General features: G+C 33.8%; 1 protein-coding gene across 4 annotated transcripts; it reads left to right on the top strand.

Moving 5' to 3' along the window:
- The first annotated feature begins 4,772 nt into the window (after window positions 1–4,772).
- LOC101890735 (annexin B9) lies at window positions 4,773–25,538 on the top strand. 4 transcript variants are annotated; one of them, XM_011297566.3, is made up of 6 exons: window positions 4,773–4,927; window positions 13,028–13,093; window positions 14,967–15,449; window positions 15,514–15,739; window positions 15,816–15,997; window positions 25,354–25,538. In XM_011297566.3, exons 2-6 carry the CDS (start codon window positions 13,064–13,066, stop codon window positions 25,405–25,407), a joined length of 975 nt encoding a protein of 324 aa, XP_011295868.1. In that variant the 5' UTR covers window positions 4,773–4,927; window positions 13,028–13,063; the 3' UTR covers window positions 25,408–25,538. The 4 variants fall into 4 exon arrangements, with proteins under 4 accessions (XP_011295868.1, XP_011295866.1, XP_011295867.1 ...); XM_011297564.3 differs by lacking the exon at window positions 25,354–25,538 and adding an exon at window positions 22,572–22,791; XM_011297565.3 differs by lacking the exon at window positions 25,354–25,538 and adding an exon at window positions 22,043–22,437.
- Window positions 25,539–25,928: the final 390 nt, after the last annotated feature.

Genomic DNA, 25,928 nt, shown 5'->3' with positions numbered 1-25,928 from the left:
TAAATACATCATAATACGTCATTACTTAACTCTGCTTTTTCGGCATGTATTTGCTCACACTATTGCGTCACATGACGCATATCTCTATAAAGATTCTTCAAGACAGTTCATATTTACTTAAACTCGCCAAAGTCTCATATTCTCTAGAACAGCAGATCAAAAGCAGATGATTCAGTTGTTCTCACCCACAGCCAAACTGGAAAAATCCCAAGTAGATCGTTGAGTAAATTTATATTTTATTTTTTCTCTCTCTTTTATTGTTGAAAGATATTTTTAAAATCTCTTACCGCATTCAAATACGTGTAAATATTCTTAAAAGTAATTGCGTTTTTTGTTGTTTGTGATTCATTGTCGTCATAAATAGCTACAGCTTTAAGTCATGCATGGGTTCTAGTTCTGCTTTTAATTTCGCAAACTTGTGACTCAATGCGAACACAGAGTAGTACGGCTCTCTGCGAAACATTTGAGAGCAAAGGAAATCAGATGATGTCAAAATTTGATTCGAAGAGTTTTTGTAGAAGGTTTTGGGAAGATCGTGCCAATGGGACAGAGAAATCAAAAACCAAATTCAAATATTGTCTGGGGATGAAATTAAACAGAATTCAATACTTGTTGATAGACAAGTTACTAGTAAAATGTACAAAAAACCAAAATAAAAGGTTTCTATGGCTCCTAGAAGAGCCCTGTATGACTTCTATGGCTCAAAAATGACCCCTGCAGGGCTTCTATGGCTCATAAATGAGCCCTACAGGGCTTCTATGGCTCATAGATGAGCCCTGCAAGGCTTCTATGGCTCAAAAATGACCCCTGCAGGGCTTCTATGGCTCATAGATGAGCCGTGCAGTGCTTCTATGGATCATAGATGAACCCTGCCGGGCTTCTATGGCTCATAGATGAGCCCTGCAGGGCTTCTATGGTTCAAAAATGACCCCTGCAGGGCTTCTATGGCTCATAGATGAGCCCTACAGGGCTTCTATGGCTCATAGATGAGCCCTGCAAGGCTTCTATGGCTCAAAAATGACCCCTGCAGGGCTTCTATGGCTCATAGATGAGCCGTGCAGGGCTTCTATGGATCATAGATGAACCCTGCCGGGCTTCTATGGCTCATAGATGAGCCCTGCAGGGCTTCTATGGCTCGTAGATGAGCCCTGCAGGTCTTCTGTGGCTTATAGAAGAGCTGAAGGTCTTCCGTGGCTCATAGAAAAGCTTAAGGTCTTTCGTGGTTCATAGAAGAGCCGAAGGTCTTCCGTGGCTCATAGAGCTGATGGTCTTATATGGCTCATAGAAGAGCTGTAGGTCTTCTATGGCTCATAGAAGAGCTGTACGTCTTCTATGGCTCATAGAAGAGCCCTGCAGTTCTTCTATGGCTCAAAGAAGAGCAGCAGGTCTTCTATGGCTCATAGAAGAGCAGCAGGTCTTCTATGGCTCATAGAAGAGCAGCAGGTCTTCTATGACTCATAGAAGAGCAGCAGGTCTTCTATGGCTCAAAGAAGAGCAGCAGGTCTTCTATGGCTCATAGAAGAGCAGCAGGTCTTCTATGGCTCATAGAAGAGCAGCAGGTCTTCTATGGCTCATAGAAGAGCTGTAGGTCTTCTATGGCTCATAGAAGAGTTAAAGGTCTTCTATGGCTCATAGATGAGAGCTACAAGGCTTCTATGACTCATAGATGAGCCCTGCAGGGCTTCTATGGCTCATAGATGAACCCTACAGGGCTTCTATAGCTCATAAATGAGTCCTACAGGGCTTCTATGACTCAAAAATGAACCCTGCAGGGCTTCTATGGCTCATAGATAATCCGTGCAGGGCTTCTATGGGTCATAGATGAGCCCTACAAGGCTTCTATGGCTCAAAAATGATCTCTGCAGGTCTTCTATGGCCAATAGTTGAACTCTGCCGGGCTTCTATGGCAAATAGATGGGATCTGCAGGGCTTCTATGGCTCATAGATGAGCTCTGCAGGGCTTCTATGGCTCATAGGAGAGCTCTGTAGAACTTCTGTGGCTCACAGATGAGCCCTGCAAGGCTTCTATGGCTCAAAAATGATCTCTGCAGGTCTTCTATGGCCAATAGTTGAACCCTGCCGGGCTTCTATGGCAAATAGATGGGATCTGCAGGGCTTCTATGGCTCATAGATGAGCCCTGTAGGACTTCTTTGGCTCATAGAAGAGCTGAAGGTCTTCTATGGCTCATAGAAGAGCAGCAGGTCTTCTATGGCTCATAGAAGAGCAGCAGGTCTTCTATGGCTCATAGAAGAGTTGAAGGTCTTCTATGGCCCCATAGAAGAGTTGAAGGTCTTCTATGGCCCCATAGAAGAGTTGAAGGTCTTCTATGGCCCATAGAAGAGTTGAAGGTCTTCTATGGCTCCTAGGAAGGCCGCGGATTGATTGATTGTATAGTTTTCTTTATTAAAGTCAAAATTTCGTCTCATTTGTCTTGTTGTTAGATTTTCTTTACCATTTTCTGAAGAGTTACAAATTCTCTATTTCCCCTACGCCGACTGAGATATGTCAAACACTTTTGTGATTCACTGTTCAATGCAACAACAAAAATAGTCCGTGAATCAATTGCAATGATTTTCCAGAATCCGATAAAAAAAGCAATGATAATGTAAACCTTAAAACGTCATTAAATATTACGATAAAAGGTGAGTCATTATTTTAAAATACAATCACAAAATAGAACAAGAGAAGCTGCTGGTGTAAAACAAGCAATAACATTTTATATACAAACAACAATTTTCCATTAGAGAACAGAAAGAGGACCCACAATAGAGTATGCTTTATTTAAATTCCTTCTCTCCATTGATTTTATTATGTTTTCATGCTGTGTGTTTGTGTGAGAAAGAGAGAGAGAGTTTCCGTTGACGGTAGCCTATGTGTCTCGAAATTAATGACGTCTTATTATTCACTCATTACTTTATGGGTAATGTGCGATGTTGTTGTACTTGTTTGTAGTCCATACCGGTTTAGTGGTTTAGCAATCAACTAAATCTACGAAGTATCCCAGAAACAAATGTGTAGAAAACAAAAACAAGTTTCCCCTATTATAAAAAGATGGGAAGAAGAAGATAGGCTTATGGAATATGTATGTGAGGGAACTATGAACACAAAGTTTGTGTCACAAACCAATGACGGCCAGTGTTGCCGTTTTAGATTTTTTCTGCCCAAAAATTCAAATGTTTAATATGACTACAGGGTGAGATGAAAAACTGCAACCAACTTCAGGCTGCTGTTATTTGTAAGCCACTCGTCCGACAGCTGTTAAAATTATTCCAGTGACTGCTCATTATATTGTTTACAAGCGTACAAAAGCATTTTGTTGAGAATTTTCCAGAAAAAAAGTTATTCGTGATGGAATTCAAGCGTTATAGTGGGATTTCTTTATATTTGACTGGAAAACCACGAGTGGCTATCGATAGAGCACTCCAACATTTAAATGTGACTAAATCTTTTGTGTCTCGTACCATCGCTCGTTACCATGATAATGGTAGCGTAGCCCGACGTCAAGGAAATGGACGGAAGAAAACAGCAGTATCAGCAGAAATGGTTCGAAAAGTAAAGAAGCGACTTGTCCCGCGTCGCAGTGGCCGAAAGATGGCTCGTGAGCTGAACATATTGCAATTTTCCATTCGGCAAATATTGAAAAATGAACTCGGGGTAAAGACATTGAAATTCCAAAAAGTGCAGAAACTTACACCGCAACAGAAAATAGACTCAAAAGAGCTAAAGAGTTGCTTCGCTTGGCCGAACTGGTGGTGGTGAACTGCCGAATTTGGTTTTCTCCTCTCTGACGAGAAAACATTCGTTGTCCAGCAACCAGTTTGTAAACAAACAAAATGATCGTGTTTACATGCCAAAGAGGTCAGCTGAAAATGTGAACCTTCAGTTGGCCACCAGAACTCAAGCGGCGGCCATGGTGATGGTGTGGGCCGCCATAACAGCCGAAGTTCGCTCTCCGCTCTTATTAATCGACCGTGGCATCAGAATAAATGCCAAATATTATCGCGAAAATATTCTGGAGGCTGTATTAAAACCTTGGGCACGCAAACATTTTGACTACAGACCTTCCCTCAGAACTAACCACCTTCGCACTCAGCACCCGGAACCCAAGAATGGTTGCAAAATGAGGTTCCTCGCTTCATTTCCAGCGCAAAATGGCCACCAAAATCTCCGGATACCAATCCGTTTGACTTTTGTGTCTGGAGTATTTTGAAAAGCAAGGTTGGTACTAAAAAATACCAAAGTGTCGATCATCTCAAGCAAGCGCTTTGCCGGAAATGGCCGTTTGAAGACCATGATTCGTGCCAATGGTGACCAATTCGAACAAATCTAAACTTATTCTAAAATTTAATTCTATTTCCGACATTTTTTGCTTTCATTCAATAAAATTAAAAAAAAAAAGTAAAAATTATGGCGTTTGACATTGTTACAGTTTTTTATCTCACCCTATGTAGTCGGTCTCTGCCGACTTTTGGGTTTGCCTTAGTGGTTATTATATAATGCATGTACGTGTGTGCGGTTAATTAGAAAATAACATCAACATGTCGCCAACACAAAAAAATGTCCAAAATCTGCCCAACTCATACATTTTACATTTTAAAATTCCCACTATCGGCAACACTTATGCCGGCACAATTTTTGTTTGCTATTCCCCATCTATCATTTACTCTCGCTCTCTCTCAGCCACGGTGAATGTTTGTGGCTCTCCCTCCATTAAACATGTTTAGCTCTCTCTCCCCAAAATTGTGGGGGGCCTCTATTGAATGTTAAATTGCCCTCGTTTGCGATGTTTGTTGTTGGATATCGTCAAAATAAACGAAAATAAAAATTCACTGTAGAAGAGTGAACCGTTTCAGTCTTATAACAGTTTTCAAAGCATCAACATCGTTCGTTGTGTGACCAAGTGTTATTTTATTTTAATTGTTACTGGTAAATAGCTTTCTTTTCTTGTTTTTTTTCTTGAATAATAAGATACCTATATATTTACAAAAAAAATAATAGTGTATGTAAATGTGTGTGTTTGTAGTTTATAATTGATTTGCTAATTACTTTTGTTGCCTTAGATTCAAATCGTATTTTTTCACACTGAATGGGGTGAAACATTTCATGGAAAATAAATTAAAATGCAAACCGAAATCGGCAAATATAATAAAAGAGCAAACGATAAAGTGCATGAATACAAGTGTATTTGTATAAATATTTGCATAGTGCCTGTGTATGCGGCTGATCTTTGCCGTCACATATTCTTAGAACAACAGACAAACATCGAGAAACAAATCTCTAAATTTTTGTTTTTTGGGTGCGGCATAGAAGAATAGCATCTAAAAGTGATGAGAAGAGAGCGATCGATTTGATGAATATATTTTCTTAGAAAAAAAAATCTCGAAATTACTTTTTTTGCTACAAAAGTAAATAAAAGAAAATAATGAAAAAATATAATCCTTAGATATAAAGAAACAAGTAAAACAAATATTAGAAATTCTACAATTTTTGTCATCGAATTTCCAAATCCTAAACATATTTTTTTTAGATGACATCATCATCAACGAATTTTGTTTTTGTTATTTCTCGCTCGTTCGCTCTCTCACTCATCAGCAGCCCACCATTGAACATCAAAGGCGTTATTGTGATGCATAATAGTAAACAATTAGAATATAATGTTGTTGTAGTTGTAGTAGTAGTAGTAGTGTACTACTTGTTGTAGTAAACATCATACTTAGCCTTAAAGTTTTTACAATTTAATTGTGGTCTAGGTTCAGTTTGAATCACTTTGATTCACTTTTTTTTAATTAAATTAGAAGGTCATTTTGAAGCTCTCTTGAGATGATTCTTGGGCGAAAAAAAAGCTTACTTCAAATGACTTGAGAATAATTTAATTATTTTTTTTTTGGATCTTAAGAGAATGCTAAGAAAAATATTAATAATTTATCGTCAAAGTCTAATAGAAGGTATATCTCCAGAAGGAGGGGATAACCACAAAAAATGACTTTAAGATAGCCTGTATTCGAGCAAGAGAATGACGAATCAAGACTAAAAAAATTAAAAAAAAAAAACATTAAAGATACCCTACACCAATTTGCTAATTTAGTAGAACTCCACATAACAATTTAAAGATTTGATGGGAGAATTTAATCATACACGCTATGATTATAATTGTAATTTAAAGTTCAAAGAAATAAATATGCCGAAGCATTTGTATCTTTTAAATTCGGACTTGTATTGCCCATTTGGTGCAAAATTTATTTGAAATCAGATAAAGATATATATATGGGAGCTATATCCAAATCTGAACCGATCTCGATAAAATTTGGCAAAGATATTTCTGAGCTGTATTTGATATATTTCCCCGAATATCGTTGTTACGGAGTGCATATTACGGCTGTGGGTAACAAATACAACAAATCGGATAACCAATATATATGGGAGCTATAGCTATATCTGAACCGATCTTTACCAAATTTGGCGTACCAGCTTATAGACTCAATTCGGGAAATATATATAAATCCGAACCGATCTCGACGAAATTTAGCAAAGGTATTTCTGAGCTGAATTTGAAATATTTCCCCAAATATAGTTGTTACAGACGGCTGCGGAGGACAAAAATAACAAATCGGATGAACAATATATATCTGAACCGATCTTCACCAAATTTGGCGTACTAGCTTATAGACTCAATTCGGTCGTAAGTGCCAAATTTCATACCATTTGGGCAAATATTAGACGTTTGGTGCACAATAAAAGGTACACCGAACGAAGTTATATATGGGAAATATATATAAATCCGAACCGATCTCGACGAAATTTAGCAAAGGTATTTCTGAGCTGAATTTGAAATATTTCCCCAAATATTGTTGTTACAGAGCGCATATTACGGCTGCGGAGGACAAAAATAACAAATCGGATGAACAATATATATTGGAGCTATAGCTATATCTGAACCGATTTCGATCAAATTTGACATATTTATTTTGAGGCCTAATTTGGTTGTATGTGCAAAATTCCATACTATTCGCACTGATATTACACGTTTGGTGCACAATTAAAGGCAAATCGGACGAAGATATATATGGGAGCTATATCTAAATTTTTACCGATTATCTCCAATTTCTAAAGGGTTTATCTTTGGGCCAAACAAATATTGTTTGGAAAATTTCATTTCAATCGGATAATAAATGCGACCTGCATTTTGTTCACAAGAATACATGGATAGACGGACGGACGGACGGACATGTATAAATCGATTCAGAATGTGATTCTATGCAGCTCATCAAAAGGAAGTATGGGTCTATCTCGTTTCCTTTTGCCTGTTACAAACAAATGCACAATGATATAATACCCTGACCACCTTGCGGTGTAGGTATAAATATATCAAACATTGTATTTGGTCATTTAGAAGGCTCATAGGAAGTGAATCTCTTCAGAAGGTCCCTGGGATATCTGCAGAAGACTTTAATGTAGTTTTTTTTTATTGAAACTAAAGAATGCCAAAAAAAGCTTCACGAATACTATTTCGGTATATTGACTCATAAATGTATATCTCTTTAAAATAGACCTGTCATGTCATTGAAGAAGACTTAAGATTGTCTTCAATTGAAAAAGAGAATGACGAGATAAAACTAAGAAATGCAAAGAATACTTAAAATACTCATAGGGAGTGTATCTATAGTAGTCTGTGATGTCATTGAATAAGATTTTCAAGTATTTTTTAATTAAAAAAGAGAATGGAAAATAAAACCTTAAGAATGCGAAAATTTCTTGAAAATAAGTAAAATAGCATCAGTCGGTTTTGCCGACAGATGTATTCCCCCAGCCTTGAGTTATAATTGTTCAAACTGTTGACCCTTTATGTGGGAGGTTCTAAAGCAGTTGGACAATACTGACCAAATCGTATATGACCTAAGACTGATAAAAATATTACAACGTGCCAGATTTGAAATATATCGACTACTTCCTACAATTTTTATGAGATATGTGCAAATTTTTGGAAAATGTGTAAATATGCGTGAGGTAACAAATATAGCGGACCGATGTAATTCATTTTCATACTTTATCTAATACAGATAAAAATATTGGTATGTGCAAAATTTGAAGGAAATCGAACATTATATTCTAGTTAAGAGACATTTTTAGATATAGCAAGTTGTAAAGAATCTCCGATGGGAGAAACTAAGCCCAGATTATACTAGGAAGTTGGTGGAATCTACACATTTTCACTTAAATGCCGTTCTGGATAAAATGGGGTTTCCCACCCAGTACTAGAAATGACTGTAGACTGTAGAAAGGTTCGTAAAGGATAATAAAATTGAAAAGGAAAAGGAGAGGAGAGGAGAGACGCACCAAATAGACTTTTTGATGATGAGGCAAATAATCGCTGGATCATAAGGAAAACCAAAGATATGCCCGATCTTATTGCCAAATACCAAGACAAAGTCCAGATCTCAATGTCATCGAGAAGTTGTGGTCTACTTGAAAAAACAAAACAAGAACTCACAATTTTTCGAATGCACCAGATCTTAGGCGTACCTTGATAGAGCATGGGAGAAACTAAGCCATATTTTACTAGGAAGTTTCAGTTCCACTTCTGCATCAAATAAGCTGGAAGTAATTGTATGAAGATCCACTATGTGAGGCCAAGTTGAGGACTTCCAAATTCCACGCATTTTCTATTCTTAAAACTCACTCCTTCTATAAAGACTTGGCATTTGGTCGCCCAGATAACTTGCCTTAAGGTCATCTGTTTAGACTGCTTCTGGCCGTGCAAATATTAGACCCCCTACAGTTCTGCCATACATCCCCTTTGAGACTTTTCCCCCAGGGTGCCTATTTGATTGTATCAAATTGTTTTCGATTTAATTTACGAAGGTGATTCCTTTTGAAACGGAAGAAGATATTTCATTCCATCTGTTTTGGGATTGTAAATAATTTCGCTGTCTTTACAAAAAGCAATCTTGAAAATTTATGACTCATAACTTTTCGTCCGACATGAACTAACTAAATAGTGTGGGTGGCTGTGTTTGTTTTGGAATAACTAAACAAATGTGTGTAGTTATAAACTTAAATACATTAATTTGGTGTACATACATGTGTTCGTGTATGTATGTTTTTTAGCATTTTCTGTTGTTTGCATTTTTATTCTGACACGCATTTAACTTGTCTTGTCTCTCTAGATAATGTCAGTGTATGATTCTATTTTCCCAGTAAAAAAAAAATCACGAGGTCGTCGTAGTTTGTAGATTGAAAAGATAAAAAAATGTATGATATATCGAAAAAAAAAAAACAACATGGAAAAGATACACAGTTAGAAAAGGAAGTTATGTGAAGGGGAATATTCATTTCATGCTTTCATAGGACAAGAATCCAGTCCCTGGACTGAGTTTCATTTTTATCATTGAAGAAACTGCCATTACAGCTTGGTTCCCAATTCAGCTGCTCTGAATTGATGTTTTTCTCATGGAATCTTCAATTAGCCGGCCTAAATTGTAGTTTTCTGATAAGAAATCCAATCTAAGCCGGACAGAATTGAAGATTTCCCAAAGCAAATTCAGCTGACTTAAATTATTGTGATTTTTTTAGTAGAGCAGAAAACATTTGTAAATATATTTATTATCCATGGTCACATGCCATCGATATAGAATATTCTTCGAACTGCTTTTCTGTCAACTCTTGTGTGTTAGTAACACCTTTGGATTTGAGGTTAGATTTGTGTTTGTTTTTGTTTATGTTTTTTTGGGGGGGGGGGGGGCAAAAACTGGTTTTCAAATTATGCCGCCGCCGCCAGCAAACAGACCACGTCATTGTCTTTAGCCAAGAGCCAGATTTTGTCAGCTAGTCACACACACATATACCCGCTTCTTTGCATACAAATGAAAAGCTTTCTTTTTGTGCCGGTTTTTGGGAATTTTGAAATGGCAAAACAACTAAATATTCTTTGCCAAATTAGTTATATGATAGACAAACTTCAATTCTGCACAGCATAATTGTGATATATACCTTGGAATATCTTCAATTCCGCCCAACTGAATTGGGGTTTTAATACAAAATTGGCAAATCTTCAATTCGACTCGGACAATTGGAATATCCAAAGGAAATTTTGGAAATTCATGCCGATCGGGATTCAAAGTTTTACTTGAAATCTGCTTCAGCAAAGCTGAAATAAGACTTCCATAGGGAATATACAATTCAGACCTACAGAAAATCTTCAATGCAACCCGGCCAAATTACTACTTCAGTCCAACTTTCCAAAATTGTGACGTCTCTAGACAATGTGTTATCTAGCCCACCAAAATTTGGAATTCTACAGGAAGTCTTCATTCACCTCCATCCAGTTGTAATATGTTTTCTGTATCACTTTTCCTTTGTGTTTACATGATTTTATGTTCATGTGTATGCCTTACATCTGTTTGTTGAAACATGACGATGATGTCATCGTTTTGGCCATTACAAACATTCTTGCCTATCTGGCTACAGTCGACAATGCTCTATTGAGAGAGTAGACCATATATTGGATACATAGTTTTAGTGTTTTGTAAAATAACTTTTGTTGTTTTTGGTATGGTGGCGGCGGCATATACCACTACGCGCAGACCACAACTGGGTAACGTCATCAGCACTTGAAATATGGTTGTATATCCAACCTTAAAAACTATGTTAAAATTGTTTGTTGTTTTGCCCCAAATGCCAGGGGGAGGGAGAGGGGGCGCTAAAAACTTTCACTTTTCCCCAACATTGTAGATATTTTACTCTCTCTCTGTCTCTCTCTTTTGATAGGCAAATCTTATGCACATGACTGCATTCGTCACCAGCTGGTTGGCTGGTTGGCTTTTACTCAGTGATATCAACTCGCCTGGCACCACTATCTATTTTTCCTCAACCATCCGTTAAGCTATAAAAATGAAAGTACATAGCTGATGAGGAATTGCCGCCTGGCATAGATACAAGTGGTTGAAATTATATTTACCTTGAACTTGATTCAAAAAGACACACCGACAATCGGGCGTCATCATCAACTGCCCGACATTCGCTTTCGCAAGAAAATCCAATGCAATTTCATGCACATATGAAATTGAAAGGCGGCGGGCTGTCCATCATCATCAGCGAAATGGCATGCTGCAATACGTCACAATAATGCATTGATAAGGTTCTCATATGGCTGTTCAATATTGTATTTTCAGTTCTCTATGTCGTTCCACAAATATAATAACATTCAAAAATTGTGTTCGAACCTTAATATTGTAAAAAATGTTTATTTAAAATGGATTAATTTTACAAAAAGCAAAATACGTTAAATTTACATCAATTGGCGCAAAATAGGGTTCACAAGGTACGAAAAAGGCCAATTGGCGTTGCCATCTTTGCAAATTATTTCCCCTCGAAGATTGCGCCAGAAAAATTTTTTCTAAATCAAATCTCTCTTCATACAGGCTGTAAATAGGTTTTTTCTTGGATTTTTTTGTTTGGTAGATTTTTTTCACTCTATAATAAGTTTGTTATTCCGTTTGTAACACCTCGAAATATACATTTTAGACACCACAAAGTATATAAATTCCTCTATGGAAATCACTCTAACTTCCGAACGAAATGCAGCGATATTATTCACCGGAAATGTTTCAAATTTGGTATTTGAAGATCGTAATGGATACTACAGCCTATGACAGAAAATTGTCCATGCCTTCGTATAGCTCCCCTTATAAAGGCACCTCTCGATATTTATTTTGATTGATTTTAGTGATATTATTCACCGGAATTGTTTCAAATTTGGTATTTGAAGTTCGTAATGGATACTACAGCCTATGACAGAAAATTGTCCATGCCTTCGTATAGCCCCCATAGAACGGCACCTCCCGATATTCAGTATTTTGATGATTTTAGCGATATTATTCACCGGAATTGTTTCAAATTTTGTATTTGAAGTTCGTAATGGATACTACAGCCCATGACAGAAAATTGTCTGTGCACGTGTACGTTTTGGTAAAGCCTCCATATAACAGCACCCCCCCATTATTCAGTATTTTGATAATTTTAGCGATATTATTCACCGATTTTTTTCCATGACAAAAGTTGCCTTTGCAGGTGCACGTCGCCGTATAGGCCCAAATTTTAACAGCATTTTTTAAGGATTGTAACAGAACTTTTGAAGTATTTTTTTTTTTTTTTGAAAATTTGCCAAATTCTTCCCAAATGGTGGAGAGTATTCAAAGTTCGGCGCGTCCGAACTTACAGGTTTTTCTTACTTTTTTTGGGAAAATAATTTTTTTTTGGAAAATTGTTTCTATTTTAAAGTTCAGGGCATACGATCTTACACCTTTTCTTAATGTTTTTTTTTTTGGAAATGATTTTTTTGTTTTCTTGAAAAATTATTTCTTTTTAATTTTTTTTCTATTGGTTTTTGAAATTTATTAATTAATTTAATTTTTTTTTTTGAAATTGATTTATTTATTATTTTTTTTTCTTTTTGGAAAAATATTTGTTTTCCTAAGAAAAAAAAATAATTTCTTATCATTTAGTCACCTATGTCCTTGATGGACTGTGTTGGCACATGTCCTTTGTGCCTTTGACCCCAATTATTACTAATGCGCTTAAGCCAAGGTGGCTGGTGGAATTCCCACCTCACCCCCTTCCCATCCTTCTGTATGCTTTGAAATAATCGCCTCCAACAAGGCAATATGACTATCTTGGTAGACACGAATTGATTAGAAAATGTGGGGGTATTTTTTTTCAAGGCATCACCCTGGGATGGGCATAGAAGTTGACGTCATTTTTTTCATATTGTATTGAAAACGCAAAAAGATGAAATGTGCCTCTTTTACATTACAAGTGGTTTTGTTGTTGCTTCATTATGTAAAAAAAAGATGATGCTAGGCTTGGTTATTTGCGATATTTTCATAGAAAAAACACACGTCTACACACACATACATTTACATGCATGCACTTGAATAACAATGGATTCATTGTTAGCTATTTTTAAGGAAAATTTTTCAATTTTATTTTTAAATATTTTTATGTATTTTTTCTTCTTCTTTTCAATTGCAGTTAACCCATTTATTGTAATCTCACAACCCAAACAAAATGAGCTCTGCTGAATACTATCCATTCAAGGTAAGTCGTAATATTTGAAGATAAAGCTAATAAATTATTCAAATAATAAAACATTTCAATTACAGTGGTAATTTCTTGATAAACCACTTGAAAATAAAGCCTACAAACTTTCCCTTTCGCCGATTAGATGTGAAATGTATTTTTGGCTGTACTACTTCATTACCTTATCGGAAATGTTTATTTTTAATAATTGTCTAAATTAATTGTTAATATTTTTATCATGGTTTCCGCTTAAAATGTTTGTATTTTTTTTTTTTTTTTGTGATTCATATCACTCCACATAGTTTAAATACCCTTGCCAGCCCTGTCTCTTTGTGGTTGAGCATTTTGGTTTTGTCGATAATGACACACTTGTTGAGAATACTAAACATTTGTTGTGTGTTTCGAGTTGGTGCAATAATTATTCACTTCGAAATGGGTAGGGTAATTGTTAATAATACGCCAATGAATCATTTCAATAATGCCTTTGGGTGGCATGTATTTTTTCATTGTAGATTTCCCTACACAATGTTTAGTAATGAGGTCGCCTAACGACATTAAGTGCATTTTTTATTTTCCAATAATGTATTTCCTTATAAAAACGCAGTTTTGCTAAGCTGTGCAATTAAATTTTCTGCCCGTCAATGCAATTCAGCAGAGGGGAAATGTAGTTCGTCCGCGAAATGCAATTCATCTGAGTTGCGTTTTAATTTTCTATCCAAGAAATGTAATTTATCTATGCTTAAAAAAATATAAATGCAATTCAGCTATGGAAATTTAACTTTTCCGCAAAATCCCAAACTCACCTAACCTGAATTATGGTTTTCCATCATTTTTGAGTTTAAAAATGAATGTCTGTTAACATTTTTACATCAGCCTAATCTTGGATATCCGCTTGGCAACGCCGATTGAGTTTTTCGTTCCTCGTGAGCCCTATATTCTTTGCCTATTGGCGCAAATTTTGATGCACTATAGTTTGCAATAAAAGTTAAGGAACTTAAACCAACTAATTTTCAATATTACGATTCAAATATAAGTGTTGGATACTGTTCAGTCCTTAATATGTGCTCAAAATTTCTAAATTATATTCCCCCTTAAAGCATTTTGATCAAGAGATCGATTCTCCAATCATAATTGTGGAGAAATTATTTGCGAAGATGGCAATGCTGATGGGTCTTTTTCGTTCCTTGTGAGCCCTATACGTTTTGCAAACAAAGTTGCAAATTGGCGCAAATTTTAAAGGGCTTTGGTTTGCTATTTAAGTTGAGCAACTTAAATCAACTAATTGTCAATATTAGGATTCGCATGTTAGTGTTCGATACTGCCCAGTCCTTAATATGTGCGCAGAATTCTTAAATTCTATTCCCCCTTAAAGCATTTGTCTCAAGAGATCGTTTCTTCAATCATAATTGTGGAGAAATTATTTGCGAAGATGGCAATGCTGATGGGTCTTTTTCGTACCCTGTGAACACTATACGTGTGCAAAACAGTGCAAATTAGTGCAAACAAAAGTTGAAGTGCCTTTGTTTTTTTATGAAATTAGGAAAATTAAGCAACTTGAGCCTTTATTTTTAAATAATAGGATTCAAAAATATGTGTTGGTTGTTCATATTATATAAACTATTGCCTTTCACAATTAAAAAATTCCTATTGGAGGCTTTGCAAACATTTTTCCTCTGAGATTGCTCGTTACAAAAATTTAAGAGTGACTGAGTTTTTAACCGCTTTATCAATAAATTATATGCAATTTTTAGTAAATTGCCTAAATAATAAACTCAATTTAAAAACGAAACCCAATCAAAATGTTGTTCTTCAGCTGGGGATTTATTTAAATTTTTCATTTCAAAAAATTGTATAAACATATATTTATCATTTCATTTTTTTCCAATTTCAGTGCACCCCCACTGTCTACCCTGCCGATCCCTTTGATCCCGTCGAAGATGCTGCCATCTTGCGCAAGGCCATGAAGGGCTTTGGCACCGACGAGAAGGCCATCATTGAGGTTTTGGCCCGTCGTGGCATCGTCCAACGTTTGGAAATCGCCGAAGCTTTCAAAACCTCATATGGCAAAGATTTAATCTCCGAATTGAAATCTGAATTGGGTGGTAAATTTGAAGATGTCATCATTGCTCTGATGACACCACTGCCACAATTTTATGCCAATGAATTGCATGATGCCGTTGCCGGTTTGGGTACCGATGAGGAGGCTATCATTGAAATTTTGTGCACATTGTCCAATTTCGGTATTAAGACTATTGCTCAATTCTATGAGCAAAGTTTCAACAAATCTTTGGAGTCCGATTTGAAGGGTGACACCTCGGGTCACTTCAAGCGTTTGTGTGTGTCCCTGGTGCAGGGTAATCGTGATGAAAATCAGGTAAGCTTGAAATAATTTATATTTTTTAAGAAAAAGTTGGTAATTTTGATTATTTTTCCTGCAGGGTGTTGATGAAGCCGCAGCCGTGGCCGATGCCACCGCCCTCCACGAAGCCGGTGAAGGCCAATGGGGCACCGATGAGTCAGTATTCAATTCCATTTTAGTTACCCGCTCCTACCAACAGTTGCGCCAGATTTTCCTGGAATATGAAAACTTGGCCGGCCATGACATTGAAAAAGCCATCAAACGTGAATTCAGTGGTGCCGTTGAAAAGGGCTTCTTGGCCATTGGTGGGTTTATTTTTAATTTTTTTTATTTTCAATATTTGGTTTATTTTTAATTTTTTATTTGAATTTTCGCCATTAGTACGTTGCTGCAAATCCAAGGTCGACTACTTTGCCGAACGTCTGTACGATTCCATGCACGGTTTGGGCACAAAAGATAAGACTTTAATTCGCATTGTTGTCAGCCGTTCGGAAATTGATTTGGGTGACATCAAAGAAGCATTCCAAAATAAATATGGCAAGAGTTTGGAATCATGGATCAAGGTAAGGAATTTTGTGTTTCCAATTTTCCCACACACATAAATTGACATACAAACATACATATTTACATGTTTTCATAATTGGTGTTGGGTCTTACAAATTTACTAATTGCGCCATCCAGTCATCAAAAGTAGAAAACCCGTTTCGAAAAAGTATTTTGTAAATTGTATGGCACTGAAGTCAGATGGTGAAAATTTGGAGTTTTTTTTGGGGAAGAGGGAATTTATTTATCCATTCCCTTCTTAACCAATAAACTCAAGAAAATGTTCACTATCTGCCTTTAAAATAATTGTATACAATTTTGGAAATTCTTTTCGAGACTTTTGTTTTATTTCCTCGTCTGCATGTTTGCATATGAATGTTGTATTATAATGGTTTTGTTTTTGTAGTAGCTATGTAGAAATGGGCTTTAAAATCATTTTTCTGAAAACCTTCTGTATTTTGTATAGAGTTTTGTGCATTTACTTTTTATACACGACAAAGAGTTATAAATCCCATTTACATATTTTACACTTCACAGAAATAAGGCGGGTTCAAGGCTAAGTTTTAAGTAAGAAAGCCGCGCCTATTTTACCTATAAATTGATTCGAGTCACAATAGGCGATAGGCATACCTAATATATGTGATTGGATGCGATTTATGTCTTTGGCACATTTTTAATCTCACCCCAATCGTGAAAATCCGTACAGATTTCAAAAATTCTATTTCCGTGGAACGCATTTTTCTCAAGAGAACATTTCTCCAATCACTAAATAATTTGCGAAGATGGCAACGCTGAGCTGGGTCTTTGTCGTTGCTTGTGATCCCTATATGTTTTGTAAATTAGTACAATCTTTTAAATTCATTCCTTTAAAATGTTTAACAACTTGACTAATTTTCGAATATAAGAGCATACGAGTTGTTTGAAAACCGTAATAATGCCGATAATTTTGAAAATTTCTTTTAAATGCTGGAGAATATTGGCTTTTTAACTTATTTAAATCAATTATTGAATGATATCGCATTGACTTTCGTATCATCGTGGGGAGAAGGGCCTTCTTTTTTCCGTTTTTTTTCTAAATTTTAATCCCCTTTAAATATATATTGGCCTTTTTTTGAAATTTGCTTCGAATGTGTTGCTGTCAATGACTAGGAAGGCAGAAGGCTTGCGTTAAACAAAGTATCAATCGCCTTTGTTTTTGTAAAAAAATGCAATGCGTTTATTTCTAAAGAAAAAGTAACTGTATATTATGAAAAACAACAGTTATGATAAAATATAAATCACTTAACGCAGTTTTACGGTCCTTCTTCAACAAGATCAAAATATTAGGAGAAAGAGAAATCAACTAAACATCGGTAATTCACTATGAACTAATAATACAAATAACAATCGATAGTATTGATTTGTGCGATTTTTTTACAAAATGGCGTTTTAATTGGTTGAGGGATTATTGCTGAAAATAATTAAATTAAATTAAATGAAAATATTGAAGTCATTCGAATCTAAAATGTTAAAAACTATTCCATACTATTCCATAGTAAGTACTCAATTTATTTGAGAAATAAGGACCAATGATGGCATGACTTTTGTCAAAAAAAACTCTTCAGTTGGCTTAATCAAATTGCAATCTAAAACGGACTGGAACTTTTTTTTTTTGTAAACATTTGATTTTTAATTGAAATTTTAATTTGAATATAAACGTAATTCTATGTGTCGCCTGTTGTTTTGAAAAACTCTAATGCGCTTTTCTTTCAAATTATAACCCATTTAAAAATAGTATTGGCAAATTTATTTGTAATTCCTCTTGTTTAAACGGTGCGGTTTTTTTCTAAAATATGATAATTATTTAGAAATATTGTAAAAAAATGAATTCAATTACATTTTGTCAGGAAAATTATTTGGTAAAGCCAGAGCTTTAAAGGTTAAAGGTGACAATACATAAGACGTTTTTTTGACTGGGTTAAGTCATCGGCTTGCTTCTTCGTAGAGAAACAAAGGAGTTTTAGGTTGACTTAGCTCGATTTTGGTCCCAGGCTCCTTTGTTCATTTCCGAAGTAGCCAGCCAGTTTACTTAAGCCAGTCAAAAAAGCGATTTATGTATTCTCAACTAAAGGGACTCTTTAAGGGCATTAAAATTAAAAAAAAAAAATTATATACCTCCCGCAAATGAAGTTCCTTATCATTTCGAAATTGGCTTTATCAACGAATTTTCTTGACACACTGTAATTTGAAATAAGTCTTTTTTTCTTTTTTACATTTTTCTGTGTTTCAAAATTGAATTTTGTTTTAATTAAAAAATATATCCCCCAATTCGTTATTTGCAGGGCGATACCTCTGGTGATTACAAACGTGCCCTATTGGCGATTGTTGGATACTAAGAACCCATACCCAAAAATCTTCTACTATTATATACCCCCTTCTCCTCCTATCAAATGTAGATAGAAGCGCACACCCTCAACGTTTTTTGCGTTCATTTAAGAGAAATATACAAAAGAAAAACCAAAACAATAACTGCAACAACAACCAATAAGCCTTAAGAAAAAAGTCTGCCTTCAATTAAAAACTACTACTACTATTACTATAGGATGGTATTATAAAAAAAAACAAAGAATCGAATATTTTATTTTTCTAAATCTCAACACTTTTACTGTGACCAATTGACCATAACATAAAACAAACAAACAAAATTCCGTTTGTACAATTTTGACATCAAGATAAACAACAAAAAATCCCAATGACAACATTTACTTTTTTATTATTATTAAAATAATTATTAATAATGTTTTTTATAATACTTTAAATATTATACTACTTCTCTATTTTTATACTATATTTACCAAACTACAAACACCTATATAAATATAGTTACTTTTTTTTCTCCTCCCATAAATTGTAATAATATTTTTTACATACATTCATGGCTATTTAGAAATGTGTTATTACATTTTTTAACAACATCTTGTAATTGTATTTTGAAAACAAAACATGCACCACCAACCACCCTCCATATATCTTGAGTAATAACTGCAATTTTGTTATAGCTGTCTGTTTATTTTTAATTTTGTTTTGTTTTTTAATCAACTGGTTTGAAAACATGTATTGAAATACTTAAATACAAACAAGAAAATACAAAAAAAAAATAAAATTGGAATTTTTTTAATTTACTATTGGGAAAAGTGTTTTCTTTAGGAAAAAAACTTGATGAAACAAGACAAGAAAACACATTTTGAACTTTTGCCATAAATATTTTAGTTTAAGTTTTATATTAAAATATTAAAATTTCATGATTTTTTGCATATTCATAATGTATTTTAGCCATTATTGTCCTGTCCATTTTCAAAACTCGATCATTAATACATATTCTATTTACACTCATATAACTCATTTTTGCATTGGTTTCGGGGTCCAATAACATCGATATCTTAAGTAAATCCATCATAATGTGACTAATATGAAGATAAAGTAGCCATAAATTTATAAATAAGCGATTTTATTTATTTTTATACATCTAATATGAACGTCTTATAATTTTGCAACGGGTCATCTCTATTCCAAAAAAAAAAAAAATGGGCGAAAAAGAGAAGATAGGACAAGACAGAGTCAAAATATGGCAACCCTGTGAAAATACCTCTGTTGTTATGATATCATAACAACATAGTTTCCAATGTTAGCTGATTTAAACCGCTAAGACAATATGCAAACTTTTGAAAAAGTCTATGGGATAGAATTTTGGAATCATTCTTGTAAGTTTAAATCGGTGTTGCCAAAAAACCCTTTTAATTCCATATGTCACAGCCCCGGCCACCTTAAGTCCCCAAACGTAGTTAAAAGGATCTTCTCATATCAATGACCATCCATTGTGAGTGGACTAAAAACATGTCCATCTTAGGTCGCAAGTATGGTAAAATGAAAAAGGTAACTTCAAAATGATTATTTACAAATCCATAATTTGCGAAGATGGCAACGCTAATGGGCATTTTTCGCACCTTGTGAACCCTATTTACAAATTACATAGACCTAGTTTAAAGGGCAGAAATAATTTTTCTCGAAAGATAATTCCTTTAATTATGATTTCTGAATATAACCTGGCGTTTTGATTCCTAGAAATCGCCATCTTTGCCCTTCAACAAGGGTTTCGTTTCAAAGTTCCAAAAAAAAATAATTATGATACAGGAGAAACAATTTTTTAGAATGGCAACGCGAATGGGTCTTGTTTGTACCTAGTGTACCCTATTTGTGTTACCATTTTATGCAATATTTACTTTCTTTCTTTCTTTTGTTATGAAAGTAATTTGTTATTTTTTTTTTTAAATTGGCGTTTCGAATTGGCGATTCGAATATACATTTTGGTTGTCCAGAATCGTTATTTTCACCAATGCTTCTTGATCGCTTTTAAAAATTAATTATTGAAAAAGAATGCAAAAATAAGTAAAAACGCTTTTTGTATGTATTATTAACAATCATTGAATATATGGTACATGGTAGTCGTATCGACATAGCTGATGGGACAATGAACTGTCAAACCAATTTTGGAATTGAAATTGTTAAATGAGAAATTATTCAAATTTGTAAAAAATTAAAAAAAAAATGCAAATGAAAATTGTTAAGGAAAACATATACAAATCTACTTATTGTTGAAGAAACATTAAAAAAATGTTTACCTATCAACGATCACAAGCGTTGATGCATCTACCTGTATTCTCCTACCATAATATAGTACAAATTATTATTTTTTTTTTTAATCAAAACATTTTTACAAAAAAAATTGATTGAAAAAACTGAATTTTTAACCACTACGAGCAATTAACCCAATCATAAACATCCGCACGGAATTCTATAACCACCGACAGCATTTTTCTTCAATGATACTTCCTCCAATTTTGAATAACTAAGGAAAAACAATTTAAGAAGGTGGCAACGCGAAAGTGAATTTTTCGTACCTAGTGTATCCTATTTTTGTGCAAACTTGAAATGCTTTGTTTTTTGTTTGTTATGAAAATTAACAACTTAAGAGCACAAAATTACAATACTACGGTTCGGATATAAATTTTGGACCTTCATACGTCTGTAAAGCAACATAGAAATTTGAAAATACTATCCTGCGTGGTTAATTTCACCAATACTTGTTGGTCGCATTTGTAAATCAACTTTTAAAATAGGTTGCAAAAATAATTATAAACACTGTCTGTGTAACACCTATTAATTTTTTTTTCTATCCAAAAATTCTTAATAAAATTAGAGGTGAAAAAATGTTCTGTAGATAAATTCAAAATAACTGAATTTTTAATCACTCAACCCAAACATGAATATCCGCAAGGAATTTCCAACAATTTTAAATGACTGAGGAAAAACAATTTGGGAAGATGGCAACGCGAAAGTGTATTTTCCTATCTAGTGTCTCCTATTTGTTGTGCTAATTGGAAATACTTTTTTTTACAACATTTTCAATTCCAAAATTGGTTTGACAGTTCATTGTCCCAGCAGCTGTGTCGACGCGTCTACCTATATTTTTTACCATGGTAGATGAACAAAGGAGTTTTAGGTTGACTTAGTTCGATTTAGGCCCCTCGCTCCTTTGTTCTTTTCCGAAGAAGCCTGCCGCTGACTTAAGTCATTCAAAAAAACTTTTTATGTATTCTCACCTTAAAAAGAAAACATTTCTAATTTAATTTATGTGCATTTAAAAATATATATAATTTTATAATAGGATATTTGATTTTTAAATTTTCCTTTATCAATAATTATTATGGTTTGGCTTATAACTGCAACTGATAAGAACTTATACTTACAACTTATCATATCAATGATAAATTCCCACATTTTATTATAAAACCACTAATTCCTTTTCTAATATTATTGGGACTATACAAATCATGAGTCACCCAAATCACATATTCACACACACTCAAATATATGAAATATTTCAATAACTTTTCTTTGGGCTTTACTTTTCATTTCGAAAGCAAAATTGCCAAGCACCTAAACTTTTTTACTTACAAAAGAAAAACAATTTTTTCTATTCTTCTTCTTCTTTTTTGAATTTCTTCCCAATATCGAATTTTCTTTAGGAGGATTCTGAAAGTGAAATTGGTTATTTGTTGGCTACCATGGTGGCTTGGTAAAGATAAATAAATAACTTCTACCCATAAATGCAACAGAGCAACTTCTAGTAGTACTACGTTCACACGGTGTATGGGAAATAGGCACCTGTGTTTCGGTGGAAAATGAAAACAACTAAATGACATTTATGTAAAATATATTATATATTTATGGCAGTATTTTTTTTCTTTATTCTATTCCAAATTTCGTTGCAAACAAGAACAACCAAAAATTTTGAGATTAATTTTTTTTAAAAATCAATATTTATATTATTTTATAAAATATAGTAGTCCATTGTATTTTAAATACACCATGTGGCCTTTATTTATGGTAACGATTTATATATATTTTTATATAGCAATGCTTTTATATATTAACCAAATTTTAAATTCATTAATCATTTGTTCAAATCACAATGTCAATGATAATAAAAAAACAACATTTTTGAAATCGAAAAAGTTCTAAACATTTGCTGTTGTTGCATTTTTATTCTTCCAGGAGGATGTGGAAGGGGATGTTGGCAAAGTTTTGGTGGCCTTGACTGCCTATTGAAAATGCTCTTCCCTCACAAATTTGTGTATATTTGTAAATGATTTTTGTTTAAATTTTCGAAAAAAAATCCCTATATTTCCAAATTTTAAATATTTAAAAGTATTATCAATCTGTATGTATTTGGACAAAATTTAAACAAAATAAAATAACAATAATAAATTAAAAATTGAGTTTTTGATGAAAAGCAAAATGTGGACTAATAGTATGTTTACATTGTACGAATTTATATATACGACGGTACAATATATGAGAACCATTTTTAAATGTTTAAGTGTTACCATGGTGAAATTAAGAAGGTTAAAGGTGGAAATACATAAAGTGCTTATTTGGCTGGCTTAAGTCATCGGCTGTGTTCTTCGTAGAGGAACAAAGAAGTTTTAGGTTAACTTAGTTCGATTTTTGGCCCTGTTCATTTCAAAAGAAGCCAGCCAATGACTTAAGCCAGCCAAATAAACGCTTTATGTGTTTCCACCTTAAGTCATTTCGAATAAGCATATCCATCTCTGCATTTTCTGTAATTTACGTTGTCATGCTTAAGGTGAGAGTACATAAAAAGCTTTTTTGAATTAACTTACTTAAGTCTTCGGATGGCTTCTTCGTAATAAAACAAAGGAGCGTTGGGCCAAAATAGAACTAAGTTAACCTAAAATTCCTTTGTTTCTATACGAAGTTATCCGCTGGCTTCTTCGTAGATGAACAAAGGAGTTTTAGGTTAACTTAGTTCGATTTTGGTCCCAGACTACTTTGTTCATTTCCGAAGAAGCCAGCCGATGACTTAAGCCAGCCAAATAAGTGCTTTATGTATTTCCACCTTAAGTTATTTCGAATAAGCATATCCATCTCTGCATTTTCTGTAATTTACTTTGTCATGCTTAAGGTGAGAGTACATAAAACGTTTTTTGACTGGCTTAAGTCATCAGCTAGCTTCTTCGTAGAAGAACAAAGGAGTTTTAGGTTGACTTAGTTCGATTTTGGCCCCAAGCTCCTTTGTTCTATTCCAATGAAGCCGGCCGATGAATTAAGCCAGTCAAAAAAGCGTTTTACGTATTCCAACCTTTAGAACGGGATTTCCATCTCTGATTTGGATTAATATCAATTTTATTGTCAAATGAATAATTTTAAAATATGAAGAATGAATAAATTTAAAATTGTAAACATATGATTGCATGACTTTACCTTCTTAATTCTACCATTAAGTTTTACCAAAACTTGATTAAAATGGAAAAAGTTATCGAACAACATGTTGTTATAATTTGTAGAAATTTTTCAGTTTTTTCGTGAATTGAAAAGTCAGGAATACACTCCCTCATCTCCAGAGTCCCCTAAAATCTCAAAAAATAATGGAGGTTTCTAGTATCTGAAGAATTTGGTGTGTGGCCAGGTTGCTAGAGCTTGGAAGATAATTGCAATCATCACATATACGGTTCACACAACACAAGTTCTCTTACTAGTTTTAAAGCACATAGGCTACTCGCCAAATTAACAGGTATATTTGCAGCAGTGTTGCCATCTCATGTGAAATTACACATATCGTGTTATGGTAGAAGAATATAGGTAGACGCATCGGGACAGCTGCTGGGAAAATGAACTGTCAAACTGATTTTAGAATTGAAAATGTTGAATGAAAAATTATTAAAATTTATATAAATTGTGGAAAAATTCATATTATAACAACCTCTGATTTGCGTCGTATAAAAACACATTTAAAAATCCATTTATTTTTCATAAAACATTTTAAAATTTTTGACATATCAATGTTCCCAAGCGTTGATGCATCTACCTATATTCTTCTACCATGGGTTAGTAGAGCTTGGACAATAATTGCAAACATCATATATCCGGTTCACACAGTACAATCATCTCTTACAAGTTTTAAAGCACCAATGCCACTCATCAAATTAACAGGTTTATTTGCATTAGTTCTCTGAGAGTGAATTTCACAGAATACAGGTAGTCGCATCGACACAGCTGCTGGGACAATGAACTGTCAAACTGATTTTGGAATTGAAAATGTTGAATGAAAAATGATTTAAATTTGTAAAAAAATTTGAAAAATGCATATTATTACAACAACCGATTTGCATCGTATAAGAAAACATTTAAAAATCTACATATTTTTGACAAAACATTTTAAAATTTTTAACATATTAATGTTCCCAAGCGTTGATGCATCTACCTATATTCTTCTACCATGCCATATACAAAGAAAAGAAACAAACATGGAAGATCATTAAGCTCCCCGGTCACACATCACATTAGCGAATCATGCATCACGTTTTATTTCCATAATGCATAGAGGGACACAGTCATGGGCCTTAATTCTTGTTCTGGGAAAATGTGATATGAAAGCGTTTTTAAAGGAAAGAAATGTCAAATGATAAATTTTATAAAGGAAATATTTTTTATTTCATATTTTCATAGAACAAGAATCCATTCCCTGATTGGGGAATTTTAATTATAGTTACACAAATCTTAACATCAACATCATAGCAAACATGCCTCTGCCGTAAGTATATTCTCCAATTTTATACCTTTTGGCTTTGTTTTGTAAATTGAGTTGTATTTTTGTGTTTTTTTTTTTATTTCTTCTATTAATCACAAAATTTGTAGAATCAGCTTGAATTAACAGACACCAAACACAACACTGTACACACTTTTCTACTAAATTTTTACTAAAAAAAAACAAAATTTTTATTAATTTATTATATTTTCTTTCTCATTTTTGCAGGATGATTTATCTGGAGACTATTGCCGTGTTTTGGTTGCCCTGTGTTCCTATTAAACTAATTATCTGATCATTTAGTTGCATTGCTGCAAATCATTATTTTTGTGGTGGTTTTATTTATGATGTTAATAGTATTTAAACATATAATTAAAATAATAATAATTAAATAGTTGAAATGAAAAAAAAAATGTTTATTTGATTTTTTAAATCACTACCCATGGTAAAATTAAGAAGGTAAAGTCATTTCAAATAACCATTTCCATCTCTGCATGTTCTGTAATTTACCTTGTCAAATTTCATTGCATTCTATCTATCGCTCCTTCCTCTAATAATGATTACTTGAAGAGCTATAATTTGTGAAGATGGCAACATTATTGGGTCTTTTTCGTACCTAGTATACCCTTTTTATTGTGCAAATTGAAGTGGGTTTGATTTTTATAGAAATTATTGCTTCTCTTTAAATCAATTATTTGAATAAAATGTAAAAACATTAAAAAACTTGATATGTTTCTCCTCTGAACGTTGATCGGTAGAAAAGGTTAAACATTTCTAAACAGTTGAATCAATCAGCCCAATCA

Source organism: Musca domestica, unplaced genomic scaffold, assembly GCF_030504385.1.
Source record: "Musca domestica strain aabys unplaced genomic scaffold, Musca_domestica.polishedcontigs.V.1.1 24, whole genome shotgun sequence".
In the NCBI taxonomy this organism is placed as follows: domain Eukaryota; kingdom Metazoa; phylum Arthropoda; class Insecta; order Diptera; family Muscidae; genus Musca; species Musca domestica.
The sequence above is the reverse complement of the archived record's forward strand: the minus strand, read 5'-3'. Positions and strand labels throughout refer to the sequence as shown.

Bases quoted from the DNA above. Each gene is read 5' to 3' on its own strand.
- LOC101890735 (XM_011297566.3), top strand. From the start codon at position 13,064: ATGAGCTCTGCTGAATACTATCCATTCAAG. The intron at 13,094-14,966 runs GTAAGTCGTAAT...TTCCAATTTCAG, and splicing joins CTGAATACTATCCATTCAAG to TGCACCCCCACTGTCTACCC. The intron at 15,450-15,513 runs GTAAGCTTGAAA...TTTTTCCTGCAG, and splicing joins GTAATCGTGATGAAAATCAG to GGTGTTGATGAAGCCGCAGC.